Below are 18,388 nucleotides of genomic sequence, written 5' to 3'. Positions count from 1 at the left end.
CATGCACTCGTCTTGCTACCATAACGTCAGAGATATTACGTGTTGAAAACGAGCCATTCCTACCTGCTCGCATCAACCAGGTGAAATGAAAAGGACCGCGTCAAGAATAATGAAGGATTAGGAGTGGACGAATGCAACACAGACATGGCACAAGCTGAGCACGATGCTATGGCTCTGAACTGTTTTGTAGTGATTGATGTACGAGCTCAAAGAATGACATGAATGCAACACAGACATGATACAAGTTGAGCACGATGCACGAGCTCAAAGAATGACATGTCAAGAAATGCCAGAGCTCAAAGAAGTGCAGGAAGTGCTCTACTCGCTAGGCTCTGAATTGTTTTTGTAGTGATTGATGTCCAGGTCCAAACAGAACCTCTCCTCATATATTGGAACAAGAACAAACGAACAAAAGAACTATCATCATTCATCATAGTATCATCTTTGAACAAAAAAGAAAATCAAAGACCTAAGTAAACATTGGGAAAACAGTCAGAATTTACTCTACAACAGCACAGAGGACAAATGCTGGTGGAACCAGTGATATAATTCATTCATCATACAAAATGGTTCAGGAGGGAGTTCAGGGGAATGTGAAGGAGCCGCCTATCTGCGAGTTCTGCGACGGCGGGTTGATGGCCACCCACAGCAATGAGATGGTGATGGCGAGGAGGCCAGACCAGACGAAGACGATGGTCGGTGTCCGCCCTCTCCTTCCCATCAGCCCCTTGGCAAATGGGTACAGGTGAGCCAGCACCCAGAAGCTGAAGAACACACCACCCAGGAGCTTGCTCCACTGAGGGATTTCGCTGTATATTGTCCTGCTGAACCCAACAGCGATAGCAATCAGGTTCACCATCATGATGACAATTGGTGGGATCATGAGCGACGTCCACTTGACGATGTAGAGATCAGCAAAATCGTCGTCTGCTTCATCTCCTCCAGATTTGGATGTCAGCGTGAAGGAGATCTCGATACCAGCAATCACCTTGAGAAGACCCTGGAGCACGGCAGCAAGGTGGGCACTAGTTCCTCCGATAAGCCAGAACTGCTCATTCCTCCACCATTCCTCCAAACTGATACCTGACCACTTGATCTCGAGCACCGCAAGCATGCACATTGTTAGAGTGATGACAAGCAGATAGGTCAGGAATGCCACATTTAGCGTCCGCACAATGAACTGCCCAGAGAAGAGGGACAATGCTGGCAGGAAGCAGTAGACAATGAGGAAGATTGAAGTGAAGGGGTATATACCAACGTTCAGGTACGCAATCCTCTGAAGAAACTTCATCTTTCGGCTTGCAAGTAGTGCATTGTTGCGGGAGAAGAAGATTTCGACTGAACCAGTAGCCCACCGCAGCACCTGATGGAGACGGTCAGTAAGGTTGATTGGTGCAGTGCCACGAAAAGCATCACGTTTGGTGACACAGTAAACTGATTTCCATCCACGGTTGTGCATCCTGTAACCAGTTACCACATCCTCTGTGACTGAACCATAGATCCATCCAACACGCTGACCCCACTCGGTCTTATCTTCGTACCAGCATGAGATGACACTGATAGCTTCGGCAACTGTGGAAGCATCAAGAAGGTCGCGAGGGACAGTGAGTGCACCAGGAGGACGTCCATTTTTAACTCCAGGATGGTCAGCAAGAGGTCTCCCTTGGAATTCAGCAATCGGAATAGAGTTGATGAGGAAGTTTGAGTTACCGAACTTCTTGGGAAATTGTGACATGTTCATTTCCTCATCATCAAAGTCTGCCATTCTCAAAGCCTGTCTCTCTTCAGATGCAATTGTTGAAGTTTTGACCTTGCGCCTCTGAGGGAAACAACAGCTGCAGCAACCACTATGTTCCTTGGAGCGTGGTGGGTCAAAACCATATAAAGCAATGCGACGGAAAAGGCATCCAGTGCCAACGTAGACTGGTCCCATGATACCATCTAGTGCACGCATGTTGACATCAAAGAAGACAGTGTTGTGGTTAGCATATCGATCTGATGGATCAATGCCCTCAAACCGTTGTGGGAACTGGACATAGCCAATACGGTCACCACCACGATCCATCATGAAGCACATGCCTTCACGGAAAGCTTGTGAGTTGTAAACATAGTGATCACAATCAAGGTTAAGGATGAAAGGTCCATTTGACATGACAGCAGATGAGCGGACCAAGGCATTCATCGCACCAGCCTTCTTGTTGTGATCATAACCAGGACGCTTCTCTCGGGACACATAGACCAACATTGGCAAACGGATGTCAACTTCGGTGAAATCAAGAGGTCTGCCTTCTTCACCACTGCTCCCATACAAGGGATCATCACTAGGAGGTTTCAGCATTACCTGAAGACAAAACAGCAATATGGTCAAACAGGTGGCTTTTTCCTGGTTCACCACTACCATATAAAGGAAAGCCCCATCGAGATACTGGTAGCTGCTAAAACAGTAAAAAAGCTTGCACATGCTTCTGCTCAAGGGGAAAAACAAAATGAACAGTAATTGTTTATGCATGCTTCCAATGCTTCTTTCAAGCAGCTAGCTAACATATTTCGGTTCCATCATACAAGCATAATATATATGTAGTGTTAGGAAAATCGACATATAACTGAGAAGCAGATTTAACGTGGAAACCCTTGCGGGAAAAAACCACGGGCGCCAACCGGCAATAACCACCATGAGGTAATGATTACAATAGCAGGGGAATACACCGGGCCGTCGCACCCTTCCCGTGCAGCTTACAAGAGATATATATAAGGGGAAATCAAGGAGTCCTAATAGGAAAAGCCTAACAGAATCTTATTAGGAAACTAATCCTACTCCTACTCCAAGTAGGAAACGGTTAGGAGAAACCTAGTAGGAAACTAGTAATAAATCCAAATACATTACAGATAATAATTCGGATCATATCTCTAACAATCTCCACCTTGAGACGAATTCCCTTATAGCATAAAAATTGAAATCACCAGAAACCTCATGTAGATAAAATCACCTTGCGGCAAATAGTCTTTTGGACTATAGCAAGCACGAACCAAACTTGAGGACAACGAGAATCTCGCTTGTTTTGAACAGGAGCAGTGAGCCATACTTCAAACTCGCAATGGAAATAAAACCCTAAACCTGTTGGTATAAATTGGTGGAACCCAACAGAGATGCGAATCAAAACGAAGTACTTCAATCTCCTGATAAACCTCATGAAAAATTGGTCATGTGCTCATAACAGTTCCTCTGTAATCACGCGATCAAAACAAGAGCATTGAGTAATACTTCAAAACTCGCCGTAGGATCAAATCCAGAAATTGTTGGTATAAATTGGGGGAACCCAACAGAACAGCGAAACAAAGTATTGAAATCCCCTGGTAAATTTGATCAAAGCGATAAACGGGAACGAAAATCTTCTCAATGAATTGTTTTTTCCTTCCAAACACCAGCTTGTAGAAGAAAAGTCAATAGATCGAAGGACGCCAATGCTGACGTCAGAAATCAATCTGGTCTGACGAACCAGCCAGCGATGGCGGATTGCAAATTCTCATCAGAACCTATCATGTACTGAAACTGATCTTGCCATCAAACTTCTCAATGTCTAATTTGGGGCAAGACTTCGAGAAGAATTTGCAGATCAAAAATATGATAGGTTGAACAGAGAAAAAAATTCCTGATATGTTGGTGTGTGGATGAAGTGGCAAATCTCCAAGAAACTTGAAGCCAAGGCAGGAGAAAAAAAACTCCAGCGATGCTACTTGTTGCTGTACTTTTTATTTGCTGCTCCTCGCCTTTGCTGTGGTGTGCATGCGTGTAGGACAAGGAGTGGACGAGCATGAGGACGCCCCGACAGAACAGATGCATGCAATATGTATCGCCGCTCACGTCGAGGATGAACGCTGCCGCCGGCTGTAGACACTCGACGAAGAACGCTGCAAACCGGGTAAATCAGATCTTGGCTCTAATACCACTTGTTAGGAAAATCGACATATAACCGAGAAGCAGATTTAACGTGAAAACCGTTGCGGGAAAAAACCACGGGCGCCAACCGGCAATAACCACTATGAGGTAATGATTACAATAGCAGGGGAATACACCGGGCCGTCACACCCTTCCCGTGCAGCTTACAAGGGATATATATAAGGGGAAATCAAGGAGTCCTGTCACATCCGGAGTTTCGTCCTAAGCCTAAAATCGTAAAAGAAATCCGTAAATAACAATCGGCTTAATTAACTCAGGAAAATCCCTCTAAAAGAACCTAATTTAATTAAATCGAGGCTCGCAAATCGACTAACTGAATTTAAATTCAAATTGCAGAAGTATAAAATTTGGCCAAACAAATTAATTTAAAACTCGGCAAAAGTGAGGTTTTCCTTTTTCCCTCCTTTTTCCTTTCTTTTTCCCTTCCTTCTCAAATTGGGCCGAAGTCCAATTTTCCTCCCTTCCTTTTCTTTTTCTTTTTTCTTTTTCCTCTCCTCCTTCCCGGGCCGGCCCAGCCGAGCCGGCCCACCTCTTCCTCCAGGCCGGCCCAGCCGACCGTGGGCCGACCAGCCTTCTCACCGCGGGCGGCTCCCCCGCCTGGGCCGCCGCCACGGCACAGCTCGCGCGCCGCGCTCGCCGCGAAGTCTGTTGTTGCTCCCTCCGCCCTCGCGCCACTGACAGGTGGGCCCACCTGTCAGCGACCGAGCCCTCGCCAGCTCGCGCGCCAGCGCCGCGCCGAGTCCGAGTCCGCTCCGCCGCCGCAACGGCCGCCGCCGAGACCTCGCCGCGCCCGACTCGGTCTCCAACCTCCGCCCCGCCCTAGCCGGCGCCGCCACCCTATAAATCCCCACCGCCGCCGCGCCGTCACCCACTTTTTCCTCTCCGCCCAAGCCGCCGCGGTGCCCCGCCGTTCGTCGCCGCCGTTCGATCTCGCTGCCGGTCGCCCGTCGTCGCCGTCCAGCCGCGCCATCGCCTCCGCCTCGGCGTCGCCAACCCTCCTCCGGCTCCCGTCGCCGCCGGTGGGCACCCTGCGCCCTTCGCCGCCCCTTCATCCTCTCCACCGCCGCGCCGTGTCGCCTCGCCGCCGTCTGCGGATCTCGTCACCGCGCGTCGCCAGCCGTCGCTCGTCTGCGTCACCACCTCCGCCTCAATCTCGCCGACTCACCCGCACGGTCGCCGCCGCCGGTGAGCTTCTCCTTCCTCCTTCCCCCTCTCTTTTCCTTCCCGGCCGACCGCCGACGAGCCGCACGTCATCGCCGGACGTGTGCGGAGCTCGTCGTCGCCTTCGCGACGCCGTCGTCAAGCCGCCGCCACCCGTGCCCGTCCGCGTCCGCGCTCGTCGCCCGGTCGTCGTCGCCGCGCCAGTCCGTCGCCGTCGCTTTTCCCAGCTGCGCCGCGTGCGCCGCCGCCTCGGTCGTGCGCCGCGCGCCGTCGCCGGACGTCGGTCGTCGCCGTCACGCCGTCGTCACCGTCGCCGTGCGCCGCCGCTGTCGCCGCCGTCCGCCCGAGCCGCTCCCCCCGCTCCCCTCTCTGTTTCCCCTCTCGCCGACCGACGGGTCCCACCTGTCAGTTGCCCCGCGCCCCTCCTCCCTCTCCTCCCGTGGGACCCACTAGTCAGTCTCTCATCCTCCCCTCTCTCCCACCGACAAGTGGCCCCCACCTGTCAGCGCTTCCTCTCTCCTCGCTGACGTCAGCAGCCCCATTAATTGCGCAATAATTGATTTAGGACTTTTCTGTTTAGCTAAAAAATTCAGAAAACTTCTAAAATTCATAAGTAATTCATCTAGTCTCCGTTTAGGTCCATTCAAATTTCATTAAATTCACAAAATTGTCAAGAATCCATTAAAAATACTTTTTTTGCTGTTTCAGTAGAGTTTGTGCCTGTTTTATTTATTTTTGTGCTTTGTCGCTTAGATTCGGACCCCGTCGAAGAGCCGGTTTACTTCGAGATCGTCGCCGAAGTTCCCCAGGGGCCAGAGCAAGGCAAGTGACACTCATCTTTGATCATATTGAACCCATTTTTGCAAATTCCCCGCTTTATTTATTCAAATATGCATTGTTTTAATTAAAGTATTTACTGTATGTTATTTTTCGGTTAAACCTTATTATTATGCCGTTGTTTATCCAACTTTATTCATTGTTAGACCAGGGGTAACTTGATTAGAGTCAGACCTAGGTCAATGCTTAGCCGTGCTTAGAACAAGTAGCTCATGGGATCACATTTAATCATGCTTAGTTCTGAATAGCTGAGATAATGATCCATCACCCGGTTCGGGTTAATGTCAACTAAAATATTGATAATGGTGGGCTGTGGGTGCATGGTTTTGAGAGTCGCACCCATGGCAATTAAGGACCGGTTCACGAGAAACCCTAGAAGTAATTAAGTGCTAACCACATGCCGAAATGGGTAAGGTGGGATTTGGAGCATGACTTCGAACTATTTGACGTACCGAGGCAAGGGTATGCGTGATGGAGTATGGACGGGCAATCGTGGTGTAACGAAAGCCTCTGCTGCTTCCGGATCTACCAAGGCACAAGAGGGGACTGCCCGAGTTGGTGTAAAGGAGGGGGTGAAACCTGAAGTGTGGTGCGATTAAATAGGGAGGGTTATGTGACGGGTCCTATCACGGTCTCCTTTCCGGTATACCATGGTGGTATGTCGGCGCACGTTCAAGTGTAGTGGAGTCGTGTCTTGTGGGTACAGTAGTGCACCTCTGATCAGAGTAGAATCTATTCGAATAGCCGTGCCCACGGTTACGGGCGAGCTCCCAGCTTCACTGTGATTAGCGAACCTTTAATAACTTGAGTAAACTGGTTTTCACTCGAGACTACTACAACGTGGTGTAACGTTGAGTAGTGGTTGGGCTTGTTGCAACATGGTGTAACGTTGGACAGTGTTGTGGTATTTTACAGCTGTTATTTACTTATCCTTTACTGTATTCAATTATTTGTGTTCTTTTTTTTAATCTCTGTTATTTGTTTAACTGCTGCTTTATTGCAACTAAAGCTAGTCTGTCCTTGATAATCCCTATGCATTATTTATTGCTCTCTTGTCCGTGTCACTTGTTGAGTACGGTGGTTTGTACTCAGCCTTGCTTAACTTTCTCCACCAGAGCTGGAAGTCGAGTCCGATGGAGGTGTCTCTCAGGAGTGAGCTGATCTACCGTCGAAGCTTTGCCTGTGGACTGGAGCCGTACCCGCTGGAGCTAGTCTACCTTTTTTTCTTTCCGCTGCATTTCCGCTAGAATAAGTGTAATTTTCAGTTGTTTCTAAGAACGATGGTTATGTAATCAACATTGTCTTTTTGTGTACCCTGGCTGGTCCTGGACAGGGATTTACTACACAATTAAGTTCAGAAATTCGTGTGAGGAATTTCTAGGCGTGACAAGTCCTAATAGGATCATATCTCTAACACGTAGCATTAATGTTTTCAATCATATCCGGATGCATAAACCACATTGCAACCCATGTATGAAAAGCAAGGAGAATAAAGGTGATGTAAGAATGTCTACCTGGATTATTCCAGCATGGTCACCCCGAGCATGCTCAGCAGAGGGCTGAATCCAGGTACCTGGCCAATGTGTGCCATCAGCCATCCAGGTAGCTTTAGCGATTTTAACCGCCTCCACCACGTCATCAAGAGCAGCCTCTCGCTGCCGCTTCATGGCCTTGATTTCTTCTCTGGCATGATATGCATCGGAGCGGCGGCGGATTGAATCAGGTAAGCCATTAATCCTGACCTTGAACTCGTCATACTCCCTCTTCACCCTTCTTCTGTCCTTGACAAAATCAGAGCGAACCTTGTTCTTGTATGGGTCCCTCTTGAGATTAAAGTAGCTCTCAGGGTTGCGAGGCTCAATGTCATGTTTGCGACAAAAGGGGACCCACATGTTAGCAAAGCTAGCGGCTTCAGCCATTGCTTCAAATGTCAGGAGAGCGCCTCCATCATCAGAAACATAGCAAGAAAGCTTCTCAACAGGATAATCAGCAGCAAGGATAGACAGAATAGTATTTGCTGTGACCAATGGGGGTTCTTTATCTGGATCAGCAGTAGACACAAATATATCAAGTCCTGGCAGATCAGATCTTCCGTTAGGGTTCGATGGCGTCGGGGTCTCAAATTTATCTTTCAGTACAGCAAGGTCAGTTGCTCGGTTAACAGGGCACAACTTTGGCAGCTGATCCAAGAGCCAAGAGAGCCCAAACCAGAGTTCACAAATAACAGACATGCCCCACAGCCACATTGCATCCTCATTCTTGTGCTTAATTCTCCATGCAAGGAACAGACCAAGAACAGCCATGCGGATAAGAATAAGAAGCCTGCGTGAAACACCAAACCAAGGTTAGCAAAAAAGACATCGTTTCATAAACCGCCTTATAAGATGTCCCAATGCAACTACATGTTATGCTAGCAGAATGTTTAACTAAACTGTAAAAAGCATGCATTATTCACTGTTAAAAGAATGAACTCCCAGAAAATAGGTGTAGGAATTTAACAGAGAATTGATGGCGAGAATCATTTTTTTTGTTATAACTAGGGGGTGTTTGTTTATAGGGGCTAAACTTTAGCCTTTAGTCACATCGGATGTTTGGACACTTATTATAAATAGTAAACATAATCTATAAATAAAACCCATGCATAATCTTGGACTAATTTGCGAGACGAATCTAATGAGCCTAATTAATCCATGATTAGTCTATGTGATGCTACAGTAAACATTTGCTAATTATAGATTAATTAGGCTCAAAAAATTCGTTTCACGGATTAACTCTCATTTATGAAATTAGTTTTTGATTAGTCTATATTTAATACTTCAAATTAGTGTCCAAACATCCGATGTGACATGGGACTAAAAAGTTTAGCCCCATCTAAAGAACCCCTTATATTGTGTATTTGCTTGGAAGCTGGAGAGATCAGACGAAGTAGAACAGATCTAGCAAGTCACTAACATATTTATCTATTAAGCAGAGATCTAACAGCTGGGAGTATCTACAAATCCAGGTTGAACCCATGTTCGATTTTAAATTCATTTCTAACACTAAACAAATAAAATGCATCAGAGAACACTATACTGGATGCAATCAGTCAAATATGAGCACATGGATGAACATGTGAGTCATTCACCTGTATGGGCTAAGCACACCAGCAGGAATCTTGAGCTTCCGAGTGAGCGGCCTCCATGGCTTGCTCGTGAACTCTGCCGGCTGGCTGTCGCCTCCACCCAGCCCGCCGCCGCCGCCGCCGCCGCCATTGTCGACCTCGTTCTCCTTGGGCCAGATTGCATTGCCATACCCGTATGTTCCTTTGGTCTCGAACAGCCACCGGTTGTGATCCCAATCGCCGGTCTGGCTCCTGGTCATGGCCTTCTGCGACCGCATTATCGACAGCCGCCTCTCCATCCTCGACGCCGCCGGCAAGCCGCCGGGCGGTGGAGGCAGCGACAGCGTCGGCCTGCCGCCGGCGGCGGCGGCGGCGGCGCTACCGACCAGGTCGTCAAGCTCCGTGGCCTTGTAAGGCTCCTTGCAGCCGGGGCAGACGCCGCCGTTCTTGACGGCGTCGCCGAAGCACTCGGCGCAGATCTTGAAGTCGCACTCGCAGGGGAGGATGTCCTCGCCGCGCTCGTCGCTCATGACCTTGCCGTCGCAGCCGTTGATGGCGCAGGAGGAGCCCTTGGCGCCGGCCATCTGCGGGTGGCTGGCCTCCGACTCGATGACCTTGTCCATGAGGTGGGCGCGGGTGACGCTGTTGAAGCCGCCGGTGAAGAGCGAGTTGGAGACGTACTGCTCCTCGACGCGGGCGGAGATGGCCGGGTCCATGGCCACCTCCATCGGCTGGTTGTCCGGGGTCGCCGGGATGGTCACGTGGTAGTTGAGGAACTCCTGCCTGTCCGGCGAGAAGTCGCCGCTGTTGCCGACCTCGCTGTCGAGGTCGTCGCGGGAGTAGCTCACGTAGCGCCCGGAGTGGGTGCGGCGGGCGAACGTCACCATCGGCCTGTCGCCGCCGCCGCCGCCGCCGCCACCGGGAGCCTGAGCGCGGCCCTCATCGCCGGAGTAGGACATGCGCGAGAGGCGGCTGCTGTTGCTGTGACGCAACCCGCCGCCGCCGCCGTTGGAAGCCATGGCGGCGCGCCCTTCGATTCTCACTCGTCAGGCAGTCGGGGTCACTGCTTGATCTGCGAATCGAACGAACCCAGGAAGCAAATCAGCAGCACGCGTGGGGGAAAAGAGCAATCTTTATCACTTGCGAGGATAAAAATGGCAGATTTACGCTCAAAGATTCCGACTTTCGAACACAAAAACTAGCGCTTTCCATACGCGAATCAGACAGCCAACGAGAGACGCGGCCGAAATCCCGGGTCCAACCAAAGATTCAAACTTGGGAAAGCAAAAGGGACACCGAAACTAAGAACAAATCTAAACAAGCAAAGCTGTCGCTTTCGCCCGTAGAAACCCCGAAGAAACAAACATCACCCACAAAATCGCATCAAAATCCAACACCGCCATAGACAGACGCCCACAGATTCAGAGAAGCAGATGGTCTCCTTGATTACCATGTATACCACCACCACTCGAAGCAAGCTCGAGGAGGAAGAGAGATCGGAGCAAGCAATGGCAATGGCGTGTGTACTTCGCTCTTCTTCTTCTTGCAGTCACCGTATGAATATGAATGAATGGAACCAATCAGCTACGGATCGAAGCAAGGGAGGGGATGCGATGCGAGTACTTAATGGTGACTCTAATTGAGGAGGAATCGAGGCGAGTACAAGTATTGCAAAGGGTGGTTTGGTGAGAGAAAAGCTCCGAGGGGAAGACGAAGTCCGCGCCACAGGAGACAGCTCATCGAGGAAGAAGAAGAACGAGTAGTAATAGTAGTAGCCACAGGAAAAAGGCAGCAACAACACGCGTATCTTCACATGGGAGCCAAAAAAATTCAAACAAAAGGAGAGATTTTTCCTTTTATTTTCTAGCAGCAGCCAGCTTTGTTTATGAGCGAAATTGTTTGCTTCTTTTTTAATTTATTTATGATGGGTTTCGTGAAAGCTTCTTTTGGCTGCTACTGCATGCAGATGGATGATCAGGAGGAGGAAGGAAGCGCGTCTAGAGACTAGGATGCAGCTGGCCGTCGCATGGATGGCAGGTGAGACGGTGAGAATGCAGAGTTTTGCACAAATTTATTTTGTGGAGATCTGAATGATTCACGCGTTTAATTTAAACTTTTAATGGCAGGGTCCGGGCATCAATTACCAAATCCTCTGTGAGTCCCGCTATCTAGGGTGACATGAAAACTGCACCGTCACAAAAAAAAACACGGGTTTAAATTCAGCAAAACGTGTCTGACTGAGCATAAAGTTATTATTAATCAATCGAGCAAATCAAACCCACTAGTCATTTTTAAGCTTCAGTTTTAGTTACACTTGGATTGACAATTTTAATAAGAATGCCAGGCAGTAGGATTAAGGTGAATGGCTACTTCATTGGCATATATATCGTGAGTTTTTATTTTTACCGTCCATCAAAAATATATATAGAGGTACCATATTTTTTATAGTGCAATCTTCAGTTACTGCATATACATATGTATTAAAATTGTACGCTAATAATCTGGGATTTCTAAGTATTTTATTGAGAACAGTAAAATTTCTCAAGTGTTATCTCCTCCATTTCATATTATACAAGTCATTTTAAATATATTTTAAGTCAAAATTCTTTTAATTTTGATCAAATTTGTAGAAAAATATATAATGTTAAAAATTGATATATTTTTTATAAACATGGAAAGACTTAAAAATGATAAATTTAAAGTGACTTGAAATATATGAAACGAGAGGTATATAATTGGGTAAGACTGAAATAAAAATGGCAAACCGTATGGATTAACAATACGGCCGGGACACAGAAATGTGTTTAACTTGGACGGCACAGAAATGTGACTGTTATAGAACGGCACAATATTGGGTTCAGAACTGATCCTTGGACCACATGCATACAAACAGATTTTAATTGATTCATCCGGGGCATTCCATCTGCCATCTGCTATGGCCAGACTATGGATAAAAACGGTACGAAAATATACAGACGGTACCGTTATTGTTTTCAAAAATAATAATAAAAAAATAAAATTTTATTAACATTTTTAGTTTCTGTCTGAATGTCTAAACTTTATTGAATTTCACACTGAGTAATGTAATTCATAAATTTTCATAAATTATTTATTTATAATACGTATACGAAAGATTTATTTATAAATTATTTTTTATTTATAAATATACCGATGATCATTTATGCCCTATGTGTGTAGCCTGAACCCCAGGCCCCAGCTTTCTCTTGGCCTACAAAATATCAACATCAACTTTGTTTCTTTTGTTCAAACGGTTGGGTTTCCATGCATGTTAGCCGTACTACAGTATCTTGTGGGGATGCAATGCACCGACTTGTTATGCATAGAGAACGAACGTTGACAACTTTGTGTTTTGGTTAAGTGCTTCCAAAGGGTACAGTACGTGTACAACGGCTACAACGGCCGCTTTGTTTGCAGGGTCGGACCGGCGTGAAAAATATAGCATAGATAAATATATGATTAATTAATTATTAGTTATAAAAAAATTAAAATAGTTTATTATGATTTTTAAGTAACTTTTCTAAAAGACATGGATTGAACATAAACTTTGATAACAAAACATTAAAATCAATTTTAAATTTAAAGTTAAAAATTTTAAAATTTAACTTATAAACATAGACAGACTATATGATTTTGGGTTGTGCCCTAGCATACTTGGTATATAACTATATGTATATGTGATTTTTTTAATACGGATACATGTTACTTGGTACATGTATATTGAATCATGCTGTCAAATTTATGATTATTACCGACTTATTATAATAGGTTTATCAAACTGTATACGTTAATTTATAGATGAGCATACATTTAACTAAAATTCTAGGTTCGTCACGGACTATAATCACAAGCGGGAAAACCTCAGCATGCACTATCGCGCGCGGCTGCTGCTGAATAAGAGTAGTTAAATTTCGCTTCATCTCGGTGCTTCAGCAGGAAGCTCCATACTAGTGGTTCAACGTGAGTCCAGAGCGCTTCTGATGCTGAATATGCTGGCTGGCTGGCTGGTTGTAGATGTATGAACACACTTTGACAGTATGCGATTGATTAAATTCGTGGCAGGGTTGCAATCACATTAATAAAATTATTTGCACATTACTTACTCTATATATTGCTGTGCTGGAATAATTCAGATTGGTAAAATTAAGCAGTTTAATGAAATCAACGGTCTCCAAATGGCACATCGTTCCACCATGTGCGTCAGCCGGCGGTGGATTTATAACTAGTATTTGCATACTAAAACACTATTTAATTTACGCTTATATTTGTGGATTGGATGCCGTGCAAGCTAGCTAGCTAGCATATGCATTTGCCAGTTCATCTGATGATCTCATATGTTTAACCAGCTGGGCAACTAACTCGTCTGGAGTCCATCTTAAGATTCAGAATTACTCCCTCCTTCCTGGAATGTTTAGCATTGTTGATTTTTTTATACACGTTTGACTATTTATCTTATTTAAAAAAATTATAAAATTATTTATTATTTTTATATCATTTCATTTATTGTTAAATATATTTTTATGCATATATATAGCTTTATATATTTGACAAAAAATTTTGAATAAGACGAATAGTCAAATGTTTATAAAAAAGTTAACGGCGTCAAGACGGAGACAGTAATAACATCATTGATCGATCAATTGGTGTTTAATTGAAATGACAGAGCTTAAATGAAGAAGATGATAGCTATTCTGAATTGATTGTTTTTACAAGGAAAGGAAGCGGTCTAATGTATAGTTGGAATTAGTCTCAGGCTGGACTAATTATTAAATGCAGCAGTGATGATTAATTGCTGGGCACGCTACTTACTGATTTGTACGTGTACGGTAGCTAGGAGGATGACAAATGTTATACATGCTACTTTCTTACTCCACCAACTACCCTGTCTATGTCGAAATACAATTATCCCTATTATATAAATTATTTTTACAGAATAGACAACTATTTTTTATATGGCTTATTATCTTGTTCAATCGTTATATTTTTTATTTTACCCTTAGCCTCTAAGAGAGTACCAGTTTCCGTATTTTATCTTAATCAATCGTAACATTTTTCTTTTATTTTAGCTTTAGCTGTGTTTGTATTTTAGACGGATGAGTACAACTGTACATATGAAATTAACACGCGTCGGTCAATATCATGTATACATTTTTATGCCGTGAAGCTAGTGGTTGCTCGACATATACCCCACATTGTCTATACGTTGTAACCGAATCTTATTCAAAGAAAATTATTAATCTCTAATTTGATAATTCTTGTATTTTTTCAATAACGGTCCGTCTTCTAAATTAATCTTTAGCTATCATTTCCTATTAAAATATAAATGACTATACCCTTATCAAAAACGACAAGAACCGTAAAATTGGAGGGGTATTACTCCATTGTTATTATGCCCCCTTCAAACTAAATATTATAATATTTTATACTAACTATATACTTAGGGCATTCACAATATAATTTAAAAGTGGTTCATAAGCAATATAATATATGATTCAACCACCTAGCAACATCGTGAAACTAGTTCATAGCGAAGAAATAATAAAAACTACCCATAAGTATATGTGCTGCCCGTAAAGAGTAAAATATATGATTTATCTCTATCTCTTCTCTTCTCTTAATGCTATTTGCTATCTATATTTATTGTGAAAATTACAATAGTTAAAATTTATATATATATGTAAGTCTCATCTATATGGACTGCTTTTGTCAAATACATTGTTGTTGCTCTTATAAAAAGACAAGAATTATGAATTGTTGCTGCTCTTATAAAAAAGACAAGAATTATGAAACCGAGCGAGCGACGCATGCAACCAAATGCAGCAGACAAAACGGCCCATGTGGCTGTGGTTTGGCACCGTTTTCCGCTTTCTCAGCTGCGATGATTGCGGCCCTCCCCCACTCTCTTTCTTTCACTGTACATGCATACATATATGGGTTCGTGCTCAATTGCACACTTGCACAAAACCACCATTAGAGTAGGGTTCTTTGTTTCTTAAAAACAGAAGATGAAATATTTTTTTTTATTTTTATAGCTATTTAATGACATAAACGATGTAATTAATTATTATAAAATTAAAAACCTATTTTAGAAAGATAATGAAATAGAAACTTTTCATAATAAGACATACCCTTTAACCGTCCGAAAAACATGTACGAAAAAAATATATATATATGAGAAGAAAACTAAGAAAATAGCGCAACCCTAGGCAATAATGTGCACATGATGGAGCTGTCGAAGGTATTGGAAAAGAAATTATGTGAATGAAAAATAAACCGATATTGATTGAAAGTCAAAATTTTATGTGGAAAACAATATATTGGCGATATAACTTACTATGAAATACTACTATCAAGTGCACTAACTATTACCAATTGGATCTTGGTTTGCGGCTGGTATATTATTAGAGAAATTTATCATTATTAAGAATATATCAGCAAATATCATATATATTTTCTAGTATAAAACTTCAGTATCCCTATATAACACGGAGTAGTTAACTAAAAGTATCAAAATTTAACACAAAAAATGATTTAGGACTAGAGTGACTAGGTCCTTTATGGGCCGCACTTTCCATCTGTCTCGACACTAACGACACCATGGGCTAGGCCCAAGTGGACACCGCTCGGTCGGCCCACATTGATCCTCCTTCCCCCTTTCTCTCCCTGCAAATAAAAATATACAAAATGAGTTAAAAAAAGGATTAAATCCAATTTCTATACCCAGATGTATACAGTAAAATTTAACCTACCAATATATTAGAGATAATCCAAGAAATATTATTGATAAATACCTAAGTAACAAAAAATACCATCGATGGTAAGGTCCCATCCATCTCAGATCGTTAATTGCACTGTTCATCTTACAAACGTTAAACAGAGAGTTAGTGTTTCATAAAACTCGCATTTCATTAATTACTTTGAAATTGGGCGCTTACGTGACCTCTATATATTACTCCTATATATACATCCCAATCCCTACGCCTGCTACATATGAACTTCGATTCCTCCATGCCATGTGCATTACCTTCTCGAAAAAAGAACAATTAAAATGTGTACATGGAAATGAATGGCATAGAAGAAAGGGGAATAGGGGGCATCAAGAAAGGAACAACAGCCACTCAAAACATCTCTCGGCCGAATTATTATCCATCCACTGTGTAGTGTGTACAACATATCACATATTTCCTTCATGGTCACTACGATGAATTTGTCTTGTTCCTACATGTCTCTCTATGTATAAATCCTAACTATAAAGCTCTATATATATAATACTGATCCATATAATATCTAACTATGACACCAACTGAAGCTTGATTCTGAACTGAGCTAGTATTAATAATATTATTTTAGATAATGGGGATTAAAAGCTAGTATTGGCATACTGATTGGAATCAAAATATAAAAACATATGAGGATGATAATGAGGGTGCTTGAAATGAAGTGGAAGTTGAGTAGGAGAAGAAACAGCCATTGCTCTGTGGAGCTAGCAGCCTAGTGCAGCACAACACCAAACATGGCTTCAGCTACAGAGGCTTGAGAAGCTTATAGATTAGAGTGATTGCATCACAGTTTATGAGAAGACAGACGATTTACTTTTGTTGATCCATTGGTCGAGAACATCTCAATTTTCAAGATGAAATTACTAAATCATCGAAATAACAGAGCTGAAAATGCAAAAGTGCCAATATAGTGCCCCCCCTCCCTCCCCACAACCACCTTTTCTACTACCTGCACTACAGGGGGTACATTTCGCTCATGGAATTAATACCTCTGCTTGCAGGATGATCAAATGTACATACTGGTCTGTATTACGCCTTGATCCAACAACCAATAATTCGAACATATATATAAGTATTCCCCCCTCCTGTTTTGAAGTTTGATGGCATGCAGTTTTGGATCTAACTTTCACCATTTATTTTTGGGACAATTTCGTTCTTGCCTTTATTTCAAAGCCTAATACTGATTTTACCTCTTTTTTCAGTGTTTTCTTATTTGCTCTTGCTATTTTGAACTGAACAGGCTGGTTGCCCCTCTTTTGGATGAAAGTCGTGACACGGTTAGTTGTGAAATGTAATCAGTTAAAAAAATCAAAAGAATTAATTCCCAAAATTATAAAGGACAAATTTGCCCCTGTTTTACAACTAGAGAGATGGGGAAAAGTTTGGAGTGGCATTTCCCAAAACTGAGCGCGGGTGGCTGCGTCGGCGGCGGTGGGATAGGCTTGCGGCGCCGGCGGCTGCTGGGAGGGGCGCACGTCGCTCGCCACCGGCTGCCTCTTCCGCCGCCTGCGCCGCGTACGACGAGCGCGGGATGGTGTCGGCGAACGCGTCCGACTTGCCGTACGCCTTCTTAGGCAAGGGCAAGAACCCGTGCTTCCCCTTCGCCACTGTGGTCGCCGGCGGTGCCATCGGCTTGGCCATCTCCAGCCCGGACTTCTGGTACCTGCTCTTGGCGAACATCCTGCCGAGGCTGGGGAAGCAAGGCCCGCCGACGTTGATCCTTGGCGGCTCGAAGCTGTAGAGTGTGATGCGGCGGAAGAGGCAGCCGGTGCCGACGTAGATTGGCCTCTGGAGCCCGTCGAGCGCGTGCGTTGGAGAGCATGGTGGAGGCGCGCATCAGTGCGTTCATGGCGCCGGCCTTCTTCTGGCGATTGTGCTTGGTCCGCTTCTCGCGGGACACGTACACCAGCATCGGCAGCCTCACGTCGACGCCGCTGAAGTCCAGCGGGTTCTCTGCGCTTGCCGGCGGCCCCAGCTGCCTCGTGTGGTTCGGGTGGTCCAGGAACACCTGCACAGTAAAAACAACAAAATTATTTACTGTTCATAATCACCTACCCTGTATAGTAAAAAATAATTTATTAGTATTGACCGCATTATGGTTAAGTTAATTAACTAGCTATGTCTACATGTGATAGTAGGTGAGATGTGGTGAGATTGATTAGTGGATTTAATTAACAGTGATTCCTGAGAAAGGATAAAATGGTACTATAACATTTGAGTTAACACCGTTAGTACTTCCTTCCATCCAAACAAAGGGCAAACAGTTCATTCGGTTTAAAAAAGTATGGGCAAATACGAAAACCCTACAAAGGAGGAGTAAAATCAATATTAGAACTAAAATAAGGGCGAGAACAAAATTGCCCCTTCATTTTTATATAAAAACATAATAATCATTTGTTTTGCTGTGATTTACTTGTTGTTAACAAACTCTAATCATGGCTTATAATTTTTTTCATATTTACACAAAATATTTGAATAAGAGAAATGATTAAACATATATCTAAAAGTCAACTGAACTAAAACATAAAAATT

The 18,388-nt window shown here is 44.0% G+C and overlaps 1 protein-coding gene across 1 annotated transcript; it reads right to left on the bottom strand.

The window, feature by feature from the left end:
- Window positions 1-352: 352 nt before the first annotated feature.
- On the bottom strand, window positions 353-10,807 carry LOC102718282 (cellulose synthase-like protein D2). The gene is made up of 4 exons (XM_006656498.2): window positions 10,510-10,807; window positions 9,084-10,131; window positions 7,471-8,278; window positions 353-2,341 (listed from the first exon to the last, which is right to left on the bottom strand). The coding sequence occupies exons 2-4, from the start codon at window positions 10,076-10,078 to the stop codon at window positions 584-586; spliced, it is 3,561 nt and encodes a 1,186-aa protein (XP_006656561.2). The 5' UTR covers window positions 10,079-10,131; window positions 10,510-10,807; the 3' UTR covers window positions 353-583.
- Between the last annotated feature and the right edge of the window lie 7,581 nt (window positions 10,808-18,388).

Source organism: Oryza brachyantha, chromosome 6 (genome assembly GCF_000231095.2).
Source record: "Oryza brachyantha chromosome 6, ObraRS2, whole genome shotgun sequence".
Lineage (NCBI taxonomy): Eukaryota > Viridiplantae > Streptophyta > Magnoliopsida > Poales > Poaceae > Oryza > Oryza brachyantha.
Note: the sequence above shows the minus strand (reverse complement) of the source record. Positions and strands in the feature narration are given on the sequence as shown.